General features: G+C 48.6%; 1 protein-coding gene across 7 annotated transcripts in view; it reads left to right on the forward strand.

Annotated features, from left to right (window-relative positions):
- The window catches only part of PUM2 (pumilio RNA binding family member 2), a 2101998-nt gene that overhangs the window by 968801 nt on the left and 1118310 nt on the right, over positions 1–14887 (forward strand). For all 7 annotated transcript variants that reach the window (XM_069605904.1, XM_069605906.1, XM_069605907.1 and 4 more), the window contains one exon: positions 2259–2639. In XM_069605904.1, the coding sequence (XP_069462005.1) occupies positions 2259–2639 (381 nt within the window). The remainder of the gene's footprint in view (positions 1–2258; positions 2640–14887) is intronic.

Below are 14887 nucleotides of genomic sequence, written 5' to 3' on the forward strand. Positions count from 1 at the left end.
AAGACGAACTTGAAGAGGACGGCTGCTGCAACTCCTGGACCATTGGTGTGCCTGGTAAAGCCCTGCTGCAGGACCGAATCTCCAAGTTCACCTTGACAGAGAAGCCCCCACAAGGACGATTTCTCCCTTTGAGTTGGTGGGACCAATCAACTCGACCATAAGCCACCTGGACACCTTATCTCAGAGCTCGTTGTATATTCCTCAGAGTGCTGCAGGAAATTGAGTAACCAGGGAGAGGGACACCAGTTTGTGTGCTTGACCTACTGCTACAGGAATCGAAGAATTGCCAATTGCAAGCTTTTTGACCAGTCTCAGTGCAGGAGTTCCCCGACGTCCTCCCTCTTGTCGCCACGACTGAGGCCCAAGAACAGTGAGATCTGCAGGAACTGCCAGGAACAGAAGTCATCAGCAGCCTCTTTTTCTTCATTTGTAAGGTACTGTAAACCCAGACTGAGAGTACTTGCCTCTCGCAATGAAAGTGCTTGAAACTTTCCCAACTCAAAGACCTAATCGGCTTGTGACCCAACATATGATTCTTCTTGCTACAAACTTATCCTAAGCACTTTTGCAGAGACTTTTCCGTTTAACCACCCTAACTGCTTTGTCCTATCCAAGACTTTAGCCCATTGACTTTGGCCTAGCCTATTAAATTGAACTGACCCTTCTGGTGAACTCTAAATGTTTGCACTGTCTAAAGAATGCTAACCTTTCATTTTCTAATAATCTTTGCCTTTTTTACTACTCTTGAAAGGTATTTCTGAATTGGTATTGAAGTGTATTTGTGTGTATGAGATAATTGCCTCCTTCTACAGAATGTTTTATAATTGAATGGTTAATAATTTAATGTTTTTTAACCAAGAAACCTAGAGTGTAAGTCTATTTGAATCTCTGTGATTGTAGACGTCGGTGTAACATCATTATAGCTCACATTCCCTCTTGAGATGAGCCTGGCTGCTCAGCCCTTCTACCAAAACTGTGTTCTACAGACTTATACCAAAGGTTGTTTTTGCTTACACCTGTAGTCTTAGTTGCCTGTAGTGGCCCCAACCGGTATTTCATTCAAACTTTCCCTAACGCCGCCTTAGTGTCACTGGGAATTGTTTCGCCAGAATGTTGTAGAATCAGCAAATATTGGAGGCCGTGGATCTTCCCAGCAACCACGCATGATGTTGTCGCATTGGTCCCAGCACAGGTGGGAATATGGGTGCATGGAAGCGATGGCAAGTTGAGTGAGATGGGAGGGGGAACGCATTCATGTAGACCTTATAGGAGGGGCCACAACCACTTGATGTTGCAGGCACAGAGTGCAGAGCGGGGATGTGGCACCTTTTTGCGACTCCTCACCTGAATGTGAGAAACGAGCAAGGTGGGTGGCAGCGGGAAGGAGGGGAGCAGTGTGAGGTGGGTGATCTTTTTGGTGGTGCTCATTAATGTATTAGCATGTGAATCTAATCGGAAGTCTCAGAAGACTAATTTTTCGAGTACGTTTTTCTGGATCTTGTATCTGTAAAGAGTTCCCTGCACCCGCCCTACCTCCCACCTGCAAGGTAAGGGGAGAAAAAGTGTGCAGTACATGCATTCTTGTACAAGTCATACATTTTCCACATTTTACTGTACGATTATACGCAGTCAGAAAACCATATGAGCGTCGACTCAGAAGAGTTTTATGGGTACTCTATATTGTAGGTAAGGGATAGAATGACAGGAATACCTTTGTCGACGACTTACTTTGAAGCAAACCACTTGCATACACTGGAACAATCATTAGGTGGTGGATAAGGCATTGCCTTTAACAGATACAAGAAGGACTATTGCTGGTAATAAGATGTTATGCAGATTAGGCATAGCATATGACTCAAAAATACATGCTTTAGGGAGACTTCTATTGAGAAGTAACGTTTCATATATATTTGTTTGTGTACTTGCAGATAGAAGGGAAACATTCCATAAGCATGTACGAAAGGGGACTACGAGTAATTATACTCATGTACTTTGAGACATTTTTTAAGTATGCATTTTCTATACAAACACAACTATATTTGGAAAAATTAGTATATTACTATATTTAAACTCAGACTTGCGAGAAGGGAAGTAGTTTTACTATGCCAATAGTTTTTCTCCAATATTCATGCTTGTGTATAATAGAAGTGTTTTTGTTATATGCATGTGGTGCGTCTTAGTATTCAGTAAGCACCAGTGTTTGCCCATAAAGTGGAAATACTGCAACATACCTTGCTAACTAAGAACATGTTTTCTAGCTGCTGCAGCATCTGCCTCAGGAGCAGCAAGCAATATTTCAGGAGCCACAAATGGTTTGTTTCGACCCCTCAATGCCCAGCAGCAGCAGCAGCAGCAGCAACAGCAGCAGCAGCAGCATCAGCAGCAACAGCAGCAGCAGCAGCATCTTCAGCAACAGCAACATCAACAGCAACATCAGCATCAACATCAGCAGCAACCAAATAGCTTACAAACCAGTTCATACTATGGAAATAACTCGCTGACGAATAACTCTCAGAGCAGTTCTCTGTTTTCTCATGGGCCTGGGCCTGGGCAACCAGGAAACGCGTCTCTTGGGTTTGGAAGTGCAAACTCGTTAGGAGCAGCTATTGGATCTGCTCTCGGGGGATTTAACTCATCAGGTATGTTTTTGTTTAATTGGCGCTATTGAAATATAATGTAAATGTCATTATTGTATAGGTTTTTCAATATTTTGACATGCTTAAACATTTGAGATCATTGATTATGGTATGTGGTCTTGGTAAAACACACTTCTACCAGTCCTTTATATACAACCTTATGATGAGTATCATCTCCTGTTATTGCTGAATCCTAAACTGTGGTGGAACGTCAAGTTATGTCTGAGGTGTCTCTGTGGGGGGCAAGGGGTGATGGTCTAAGCAGGAGGCAAAAACTTATCTGCACTCCAAGCGTGTTCGAGTTTTGCTGTGGATAGGCACTGTTTGAAATTCTGAATCCATGAGCAGGCACTAAATCCAACTCCTGGGTGTCGGGCATCACTCAGTAGGCAGAGCTGCGATTGGGAATCTGGAACGAGTACACTGTGCACCAAAAATCTGACTTCCATAGAAGAGGCAAACATTCACTTTTTGCCCATTATTTATGATCCATTATGTTAATCTGTACTGGATGTGCATTCGTTCTTCTTTTTTAACTTTCTCAAATGCTCAAAGTTAATGTCAGATATGTTTGCAAGGCAGCACTTGGCCGGGGGAGCCAAAGTACCTTTTAGTTGCTGTTGGTTTCAAGCTAACCTGGCTCTCTTAGGTTAGACGAAGGAGCTTAGTATCCCCCAGCAATTTTGATCCCTGGTTAGGTTATGGCAGTGATGGGAAAATTCTGTAACCTTCCCCACAAACATCCAGTTTTAGTTTGTGTACCTTTGGGATGCTTGTCTGGTGCCTTAGTTAATGGCCAATGGTAACAACACTAGTGTTCCCAGTATATATTATCCTAGACACTATGTAAAGCAGCAACATGAATTTCCGTTCAGACTTTCAAAAATCACTAGCCTTTCTTTGTTGGGAACTGTGTCTTGGCACTGGTTGGTATTCATTCAATGGTTGTTGGGGGTAATCTGTGCGAGTGTTTGGATTCTCTCGATTTCTGTTCTTTGAATTATTCCTTTCTGCCACAGATTACTAATTTTACAAATATCTTTTACATGTCCATCTTGCTTTGAAAGCTTGCAGCCACCAAGCGACACATTGTGGCTCTGTGTTCGCTCTCTTGCCATCATTGCCATGCTTGACTCTGGATGCAGTGCCAATAGAAGTAGCCCGAGGAGCTCAGATCCTCTAGTGTGCTCAGCATGATGTTTTTGAAATGCAATGCTGCTTCTAGGAATTCTATTTTTGTCATGTCTCCCTCAAAGGCCTTAGGCTTTAAGGCCTACAAGGACTGCTGGAGGTAATTTCTGTTGGAAGACCTGCATAAGTGCTTCCTTGCCTTAGGGCTTGGTTTCGAGAGGAATGTGTATCCTGCCAGTCCGTGCATCCAAAAGCCTTGAGTGAGTGTGTTGCTTAGCTCTTCACCGCTCTCCAAATGATCAAGAAGACTCACTTGAAATCCCTGGTTTCTTCTGAGCTGTCCAGTTCAAAAGGGGAATCTCTTTAATCTCATCATCTATGAAGGCCAAAGAGATTAAGAGTCACACTTTAGGGAGTGGAGTATAGAAAAGATAAATAAGTACTGCACGGTCATGGTTCCTGTACTCCTAATAATCCCTTGCAGTGCCACTCTTCCTCATCCTTTTGAAAGCACTAGTGCCACTATCCCTGTGCCCCCAAGTCTGAGGACCCATCATCTCCATTTGTGCAGGTACTGTTCCCCACTAGATACTGTATCCCAGAGCAGTGGAAGGAGTACTAGCAGAAAATGCTAGATGTGTTTGCCAAAGCCTACAATGGATGTGGCCTCTGCGCCAGTGTTGGATCACAAGCTCACTGCACCTTCTCAGGCTGCAGGGGTACTTCAGCCCACCACCGTGAGCTTTGTCCAGGCTCCCATGATAGCGACTCCTCGCCTCCAATACCTCCAGGTCTCTGTAGTCATGGAGGTGGGCGTTTCTGAAGAGGGACATGACAGCTTGAGTTTTGTCACAGGCCTCAAGGTTTGGAGTTCTTCTCCAAGTATGGGCAAAGGTTTGCCTCCATTAAGGTAAGTGATATGGTGGAATTCCCAGACTAAATTTAAAGTCACGATACCGGCCTGGTTGTCCTTCTGACCTTTGGCATGCCAGCAGTCTTGAAATTTCGCAGAACTTGACAAACAGTCCTCCTGCTGCAGTTGCCGACCCTATCGTAGTGCTTTTGTTGCAGCCTCCTTTGGCCATGACTGATGACACATTTTTGGCCAAGAAACACCACCAGGCCCCCTCTGAGCTCATCCAACCTACTGTAGTGTGTCCATTTCAGGCCACAGCGGCAGGCAAAGGTGGCTACCTTTTCACCTTGCCATCATACAATGAGAGCAAGAAATTGGAAGCCCAAAAGCATAAAGTTTTAGCTTTGGGCAAACTAGCATGCTAGACTATTCACACCTCTTGCGCACTAGCGAAGTACTTGCACCCCTGTGTAATGTGTAGACAGTGATTAACCCTCTCACTTCAAATGAAGGTGGGTTTCACCGATTTGGTTAATGAGGGCAAGGAGGATGCTAGCCTGATATCCAGTCTAGATTGAACACTGCATATATTTTTTTCTTCTATTTTTTATTAGCTTACTGTTTAAACCTTTCAGCCACAACGTAAAAACAAACCATGCGAATGAAGAACAGAGCAGAATGCATTATACCACAAAAAAAGAAAAATAGAAAAGTAAGAAATACTAAAATAACTCCAGGCCATAGCCGAATTGAGCCATCCTTTGCTGTCAATTCAAGCCCCAAAGGCACTTCTGATCTGAGCTTAAAAGGCTTCATGAATTTCAGTGGGCATTGATAATCCCAGTACATACATTAATTCTCGCAAATACTTCTTTCAAGAAGGCTAGCAATGCTAATGTTGAGGAAATCCTGTCCCCCTGTGTTAATAGGGCGCACCAATCATCCACTGACAAGGTCAAAACCTTGTTAAAAAAACTTCCCTCCCATCAGTTGGGTTCTAATATCCTTTAGGGCTGGGCATAGTAGAATGATGAAGTGACTCCATTTCACAGTTACACAATCTGCAGGAATAATCCTGCATGGAATAGTCCTTATTTTCAACACTTCCTTTGTTGGGAGCAGGTTGAAGTGGAAGCGCATGAACTGCCCGCGCAGAATAGGGACTTGGGTATTTTGATGCATAACTCAGAACCTAAACTCATCTTATAAAGATGTATAATACCATGCCACCCTCCCTAGTACCTACTGCCTATGCTCCGATTGCTAATAGGCTTGGCTATGGTTGCAGCTGGAAAATCTGAAAGTCTTTAGTCTTTCTTTAACTGATTTTCACTGCAAATGTCTTGCCAGATACTCTTTTCACTGACTTCTTTTAACTCAGCCTTAATCTCATTTGGTCTGAAGAATGTGCTGTATATACACTGCTGCCAGCGTTACTCATACTGTTCATTAAGGCTTCTTCAAAAAGTCCATTTACTGCTCATTTATCAAACGGCACGTATTGTAATAGACCGGTGCAGTTGCCTTCCCTACTCGCTGATAACCAATAGGCAACTCCATCTTTACTAGGCTATTAAAGTCTCTCTCAAAAAACAAATCCACTTGACGGATTACCTACGCGTTTCACTCCTATGACCTCACCATACCAGCTGTTCGCGACACGCCGCGATAAATGCAGTTGAACTCGAATTTGAATATTCAGTGGCAGCCCCGATGCACGCGCGGCACGTCAGTTACGTTTGAGTCATTTCCTCTAATAGCGAACGAAATAAGTCATGGGCGAATGACTATACAATGGAGGATTATTAGTTGTCTATTGGGGGTAGTAGTTAAACAACTATACAAGTTTATATTTACACCAATGAATCTCTGCACGCCTGTTTAATATACTAACTTGTGCACCGGACGCATTGAATTCACAGATCCTTTTATACGCATTGCTTCAACTTAACTTCTTATAATATTATGTTGCTCATGATGCTCTTTTCATTTGAAAGTGCAGTTCAATTAAATATTTGTTTTCTCAAAGTTTTTATTTCAAGGGGATTGGGTCCTCCGACGTATTGCATATCTATGACATGTAATCACCACAGCTGTGCTGCTTCGGAAACTTTTTTCGCCGTCTGCGTCCTTCGTCGATGACGTCGATGCGCCGTCGTAGAGGACCTCCTCCGACCTCCGACGTCATCCGATGTGATAAGTAGGACGCACGACGCCCGTAGCCTCAGTTCCGTTTTTTCCACGAACGTGTTGCTTCGTGAATCTCAGTTAACGCCTCGACTCTTTGGAGTTCTATTCTTCTCAGTTCTTCGAACCTGTTCGTTTTTGTGAAAATTATTCGTGTGAAGATGTCTTCTACTTTGTCTTCGACCCCCCCCCCCGTCCGGGCTTCAAGAAGTGCGGGGAGTGTGGGTCCAAGATGTCGGTGACGGACTCGCACGACGCCTGCCTCTGGTGCCTCGGGGAGGCCCACGACACAGATGACTGTATCGACTGCCAGTCGCTCACGTCCAAAGCCTTACGCGAACGTAAGAAGTTGTTGTCGGTAGGTCGGGTGTCCAAGCCCCGGAAGTCGAAGTCTGCGGGGCTTTCGACGGTGATTCGAGAGGTGACTCTCCGCGTCATCGTCGGAAGTCTCGTGGGTCTCCTTCTAGGAGTCGGTCTCGCCACTCCTCAGCCTCTTCGAGGCATTCTCGGAAGCGCCGACACCGGTCGTCTTCCAGGTCCTCTTCGGAGTACTCTGCCCGGCACGTCGCTTAGCCCACCAGCCTTGCGACGCCGGAGGAATGGGCTTCCTTCGGGAAGAAAATGCTGGCGATTCTCGAGTCGCAGGGTACTAAGCCGTCCGCGCCCCCGAGTGGGGTCGGTCGTGAGAGGTTGTGAGAGTTCGAGAGACGCCGCTCGCAAGAGTGGTCGGCACGAGTCACGGGAGAGGTCCCGTTCGGACAAGGAGACTCGTTCTCGACGTACCCGTTCCAGGTCCCGGTCCTCGACGCGTTTGAGACCGTTTGCACCTGTGAGGTCTTCGAGGAAGACATCGACGTCTGAGACGTCAAGGGCGTCGACAGGCTTTCTCGAGGCTCCGGCTTCGAGGAAGTCGTCAAAGCCGTCGACGCTCAGGTCGTCGAAGGACACGCTCGGGGCTCCGGCTTCGAGGGCTGTGTCGACGCCGCTGATGCTGGCGGCGCTGCATCTGACGTCGACGCCGATTTCCGCGGCCCTCTCGGTGCCGATGCCTGTTCTCTCGACGCCATCGACGCCTTTCGTGTCGGAGGTACCCCGTGGCACGGGGGAACCCCCTAGGGAGGCTCTGGTTAAGAGCAAGCACTCTCGGTTGCCTTCTTTTCGCCACCTGGAATATATTTCAGAGGCGGATGAGGATTCTGATGGCCTGGTTCCTAGTCAGGTTCCAGATGAAATTGTCTCGGGCCATAGTCAGTTTGACGATTTGAGGCAGTCACTGCATGATGCCAGTGGACTGGACACCTCTCCGGAGGTGGAGTTTTGTAGGCCTGAGCCTGGCTCTCATGCCGATTCCTCGTACCGGCGCCTTATGGCTAGGGTTTCTGAGTACTTGGGATGGTCTGCTCCCCCAGGGGAGTTTGTGCAGGATGATCTAACGGACATCCTTGATGTTGGTCCCCTAACTGACCCGGTACTGCCGTTCCATATGGTTTTACAGAGAAGGGTGGCGGCGGCTTGGACTGCTCCGGAGAGTCTCCCGGCGGTGGGCAGATCCTTGTTGCGAAAATACCGTCCAGCCAGTAGCGACCCCTGCTACTTGACCAGGCACCCCACTCCGGAGAGTTTGGTGGTGCAGGCGGCCACGGCCCCGGCAAAGCGGGCGTCGTACCCTACCATCCCTCCCGATAGGGACGACAAACGTTTTGATGGCTGGGCGAAGAAAGTGTTTTTTTCTGGTGGTATGGCGCTTCAGGCAGCCAACTTCATTTGTGCCTTGTCTCGTTTCACACACACTCTGTGGAACTGTGTTGCGTTAGCGGCTGAACATATTCCCGAAGGGGACGAACGGGATGGTTTACTTGCTATGGTCCAGGATGGTAAGGATGCCATGTGTGAGTCCGTTCAGTCGGGTTTGGACTTAGCTGAATGCGTCAGTAGGTCCATGGCGGTGAGCACCGTGATACGCAGGTTTGCCTGGTTGCGGAAGTCAGGGTTTGCTCCTGATGTGCAGTCCCGGCTCCTCAACATGCCCTTTGACGGTGAACACCTTTTTGGCAGCAAGGCTGACGAGAGCCTTGAGAGGTTGCAGACCTCAAAAGCTGCAGCGAAGTCGTTGGGCGCTGCAGTTTGCCAACCTCCGCCTTTTCGTCCTAGGGGACAGAAGTGGAGGGGTGGTTCCTTTCGCTATTTCTCATCCTTCAGTAAAGCGAGAGGAGCTGGCAGTCAAAGAGGCCAACGCAGGGGTACCAGAGGTGGACGACAGGGTACCCGTGGTGCCAAGGCCGCTCGGGCAGTTGCCTCTTTGCCCTCGGGTAACGCCGCAGCCGCTCCCATTCAGTCATGAGGCCATGTCCCATGGTTCGCCGGTTGGGGGAAGGCTGGCGCAGCATCTTGTAGAGTGGCGAGCCATTACTTCAGATGTGTGGGTTCTGGAGATCATAACCAACGGCTATTGTCTTCCTTTTTCGGCACAGGCCTCGCGACAATCCACCGGGGAACCTCTTTGCAGAGTCCGGATCCGCTCCTTGCGCAGGAAATTCAAGCCCTGCTGGAGAAAGGCGCCATAGAACTGGTGCCTGTAGTGGAGAGGAACATGGGATGGTATTCCCCTTATTTTTTGATTTCGAAAAAAGACGGGGGATTGAGACCCATCATGGACTTGCACGGTTTGAACAAACTCCTCAGGAAGGACAAGTTCAAGATGGTTACTCTCTCTCAAGTCCTCCAGGCCCTTCAGCTTCAGGACTGGTTGGTGTCACTCGACCTCAAGGATGCTTACTTCCATGTGCCGATCCATCCCAAGCACAAGAAGTACCTGAGGTTCGCGGTTGGCGACTCGCACTTTCAGTTTCGGGTCCTGCCGTTCGGATTGACCTCCGCCTCGAGGGTTTTCACCAAGCTCATGGTGGTGGTGGCAGCGCATCTCAGGCAAGGGGGGATTCACGTCTACCCCTACATGGACGATTGGTTGATCAGGGGGAGCTCTCCCGAGCAAGTCCTGGATCATCTGTCCGTCACCTGCCACTCCCTTCACAGGCTGGGCTTCTCCCTCAATTTAAAGAAGTCCCATTTGACGCCAGCACAGCGGCTCCAGTACATCGGAGCAGTGCTCGACACTTCCCTGGGGCAGTTTTTTCCTCCCCAGGTGAGGGCTCTTCACATTCAGCAGATGGTGCACAAGTTTCAGCATGCCCAGACGCTCCCAGCGTTCGAGTTCTTGAGGTTGCCCGGCCTCAAGGCATCCTGCATTCTTCTGGTGCCAGAGACTCGCCTGCGGATGAGATCTTTGCAGTGGGCACTCAAGAAGCAATGGTCGCAGTCCTCCGGCAGGATGTCGGACCCGGTTCAGGTGCCGCCCTCGGTCGCCTGGGACCTTCTGTGGTGGGCCGTCGAAGGCAACTTGATGAAGGGGGCTCCATTTTGGCTTCCCTGGCCGGAGGTGACGATCGTGACGGATGCATCCCTCACGGGATGGGGAGCACATGCCAACGGGCTGACAGTCAGCAGTCGTTGGTCTCCGTCGGAGTCCAGACTCCATATCAATCTGTTGGAGCTGAGGGCCATCAGGCTAGCCCTGAAGGCTTTTCTGCCGACTGTGAGAGGAAAGAGTGTCCTGATCCTGACGGACAACACAGTGGCCATGCACTACCTCAACAAAAAGGGGGGGGCAGGGTCACTTCCTCTGTGCAGGGAGGCGATGCAGCTCGAGTTCTGGGCCATCCAGCAGGAAGTTTCGATCTCGGCAGTTCATCTGGCCGGAGACAAAAACGTGACGGCGGACGCTGTGAGCAGGCAGAGCACGATCTCTCACGAGTGGGAGTTGGCTCAGAAGATTCTCCTGGAGATCTTTGCCCTTTGGGGGACCCCTCAAGTGGATCTCTTCGCCTCCAGTGTCAACCGGAAGTGCGAAAGGTTTTGCTCGTGGGAATTTCCTCCAAAAGGAGCCTTAGGAGACGCGTTCGTGGTGGAGTGGTCATTCCCGCTGCTGTACGCGTTTCCTCCAGTCCCCGTCATCCCGCAAGTGCTGCGGAGGTTACGGAAGTTCGGTTCCCGGATGATCCTCATTGCTCCGGCATGGGCTCGGAGGACGTGGTACCCGGACCTTCTCGACTTGTCCATCTGCCCTCCACGTCATCTTCCCTACCGAGACGATCTGCTCTCACGGGAGGGGGGGGTCAGGTTCTCCATCCAGAGGTCAGATCCCTCAACCTTCACGCTTGGCTTCTGAATGGTTGAGGTATAAGGATTGGGACCTCCCTGAAGACGTGATGGAGGTGTTGCTTTCGGCCCGAAGGCCAGCAACAAAGTCTCTGTACCGTTGCCGTTGGCGTAAGTTCTGCGACTGGTGCAGAGTTCAGAATGTGGATCCTTTTGCATGTGACATCCCCATGGTTCTGTCCTTTTTACTTTCTTTGGCCCACAGGGGCTTGCAAGTGGGTACCATTAAAGGTTACCTGGCGGCGCTGTCCATCTTTAAGCGCTCGTCTGAAGAGTGTTCTTACTTTAAAATCCCTTTAATGTCATAGTTTCTGAAAGGGCTCACTAATGTGTTCCCTCCGTCACCTTTCCTGGTGCCCGGTTGGGATTTAAACCTTGTTCTTAAGTTTCTTATGGGTGCTCCGTTTGAGCCTTTACATTCTTGCCCTTTGAGGCTGTTAACTCTGAAAACTGTGTTTTTAGTTGCGGTTACTTCCGCTCGCAGAGTGAGTTACAGGCACTTTCAGTTAAGCCACCATTCACTGTATTTCACAAGGACAAGGTTGTCCTTAGAGTGCGTCCTTCTTTTCTTCCGAAGGTAGTGACGGAATTTCATTTGGCCCAGAAGGTTGTTCTTCCGGCATTCTATCCTCCTCCGCATCCTGGTAAGGAAGAGGAGAGGCTCCATAGGCTTGATCCTAGGAGAGCTTTAAGCTTTTATGTTTCACGCATGTCCCGTGTCAGAGTGGACGATCAACTCTTTATTGGTTAAGCTGGAAAGCGTTTGGGGCAAGCTGTGACGAAACGGACTTTGTCTCGCTGGATTATTTTGGCCATCTCGGAGTGTTACCGCTTGGCGGGTAAGGACCCACCGGCTGGCTTGCGGGCCCATTCTACCAGGGGTATGGCTGCATCTACTGCCCTGCAGAGGGGTGTTCCTATTCGCAACATCTGTGATGCAGCCACCTGGGCTTCAGTACATACATTTGTACGTCACTATTCCCTCGATTCCATCCGAGGACAGGATCTGGCCTTTGGCAAGGCGGTCCTTTGCTCTGCTATTTGATTGGCTATTCTAAATTTTGATTCTAAATTCTTTCCCGCCTCCTTGCTCTGGTACTGCTTTGGGAGTCTGTCATAGATATGGAATACGTCGGAGGACCCAATCCCCTCGAAGAACAAGTTACTTTCTTACCTGGTAACGTTCTTTCGATGGCATGGTCCGACGACGTATTCCATATCGCTCCCACCCTTCCTTCCCCGCTGCAGAATTTCTTTTGCGATTGCAGCTTACGTTCCGCAAGGCTGTGTCTGACTGGCAGTTGACTAATGTCACACGTTCTGGGGGAAAAAACTACAACTGAGGCTACGGGCGTCGTGCGTCCTACTTATCACATCGGATGACGGAGGAGGAGGTCCTCGACGACGGCGCATCCATGTCATCGACGCAGGACGCAGACGGCGAAAAAAGTTTCCGAAGCAGCACAGCTGTGGTGATTACATGTCATAGATATGGAATACGTCGTTGGTCCATCCCATCGAAAGAACGTTACCAGGTAAGAAAGTAACTTGTTCATCTGAACTAAATATAACTTAAACTCTAGTGCTTAAAAGTTGAGACTTAGATTGATCCTTCTCCTACGTCAAACTTGACTCTTGTTTCTCAGGAGATTTCTGTAAACAGTCTTTACCTTGAATCTTCCTCTGAACGTTGACTTCCTAAAGTGATTTGTAAACTTATAAGCAGACCTAAAGAAACTGTGACCTGCCTCTTGGGAAAATGGAATGAAAGGCAGTTTAGAACTCCCAGTGGAATTCCAAACTATCTCACAATCTGGCTCCACCAATCACTGCTGAAATGCTGAACCACCATCTTTCCCTGGGGAAACAAAGGCCTCCTGAAAAACCCAGTTAAGGAACACTTCATAATGCTAATCACCAAACCCCAGCATCCATACACTACTGAATCGTCCTACTGCTTACCCCTCCTGCATCTCCAATACAGATGTTTAATTTGTGTACCATTACATGAAAACCTTAATGAGCGTTTAAAGTGTGTACCAATGTAAGGAAACCTGGCAATGTACCATGGTATCCAGACACAGTCAAGGTCATACAGCTTCCACTTCACTAAAAGTGGATTCGCAACTAGGTCTTTCTCCGGTAAGTTCAAATTAAAAGTTGACCTGCAGATCTCCCTCCACTCCACAAGGGAAGGCTTGTGTCTTCTATCAAAGCTTTTATCAATACGAAAAAGCCTCCTGCTTCAATCGGTAAAATACATTTGCGGTTGAAAGAGTCTTCCAAACGGTTATAGCCAGCATTGAGGTGAAACCTAGCTCAATTCTGATTGCCTGGATGGGCATACATTTTGGCAGAGACAGTACACCTCTCCAGAAAATGCCTTCCCGTTTAGGCCACGCATCAAACGGTAAGGCATATGAAGTCTCTGCTTCGTATGTCAATATAAGAATAACCTTCATGCAGTAGTATTGTATGATTGGAAGCAGGGTAAATTTACAGTATCTCGTAGTTAACTTGCTCTCCTGCGCAGCAAAAGCCCTTGCAGTGTAGTTTTCTCTTTCTCAAGCATGGGGCCTTGCATGGATTCACATGCTCATGAATGCTCCCCGTCGTCGGGCTCGAAATCCTCGGTAAAGAAAAAATCAGTTTCAGTTTAATTTCTGAACAGTCTTTCTCCTAACAACCAATCACCGGTCTATGGGTCATACTGCCCCCAGCCAATGACTGCCCACTACCTAAGTCCCTCCACTGGCAGCCATCTTCAGATTTTTACCGCACGTTCAAGTCTTGGGAGTCCTCATGCTATAGCTCTTGAGATTTTACTGCGTTTTGCTATTTTTCGAAGAGTTTACTCTATTTTTTCCGGTCAATCGAGCCTCAAGCTCCATCAATCCATCATCCGAATAACAGGGACCAGTTTTTCTGAACTTTCTACACCCCTCAAGGGTGATTTTTCGTCGATTTCCCTTTTTGGAGGATTCCAGAAGATTCTTTGAGGCCTACCCCCACTTGGACTTGACTGAAGATAAGAGACTCGATGACTCTGGTCAGGATCTGCCCTGGATGTGGACTACGGAACCTTTTCCTGGACGTTGGGCACTCTCTGTGCCTTTACTGCTTGCATTCCGACTAAAAGCACGTGGAGGAGGCCTGTGCGTTCTGCAAGGATATGGTGTCCTGCACCATGAAGGACCGTCGCAAGCAGCTCTCCAAGTGACTTCGGACGATGATCCCTCCATACCTGACTTTCCACGAGTCGAGGGTGATGCTGAGGACGCACCCCTCCTTCATGCCCAAGGTGCAGTCGGACTTTCATCTAAACGAGCCCTTGGTGTTACCTGTATTCTTCCTGACGCCTTTGTCGCGGTCTGAGAGGACTTTGCACTTGCTGGATGTGGCTAGAGTGCTGAGGTTCTATGTGGACCGCACGAAGAGTTTCCGGAAGACGTCGCAACTTTTTGTGAACTTTGGCCCTGTGAACCATGGAAAGGACCTTTCCAAGGCTTCCATTTCCAGGTGGCTCTCTGGCTGCATCACCCATTGTCACCGGTTGGCAAACCGACCGTTGCCTGGCCATCCGAGTGCCCACTTGACCCGAGCTGCAACTACTGCATTCCTGTCTGGTGTGCCCCTGCTTGACATCTGCAGGGCTGCTACGTGGAGGTCGAAGCACACCTTCACAAAGTTCTACTGCATCGACAGGGATTCCAGAGGAGTCAAGAGTCGGCCAAGCAGTGCTGTGCAACCTGTTCGCTTGAATGTGAGCCTTGTGAGGAGGTAAGAGATGCTTAATGTTGAGCCTTGCCCCCTCCCGTTGGTAGTGCATGTGTGTACTGCTATGTATTCTTTATTCATGAGC

Source organism: Ambystoma mexicanum, chromosome 4p (assembly GCF_040938575.1).
Source record: "Ambystoma mexicanum isolate Mex_15411 chromosome 4p, UKY_AmexF1_1, whole genome shotgun sequence".
NCBI lineage: Eukaryota > Metazoa > Chordata > Amphibia > Caudata > Ambystomatidae > Ambystoma > Ambystoma mexicanum.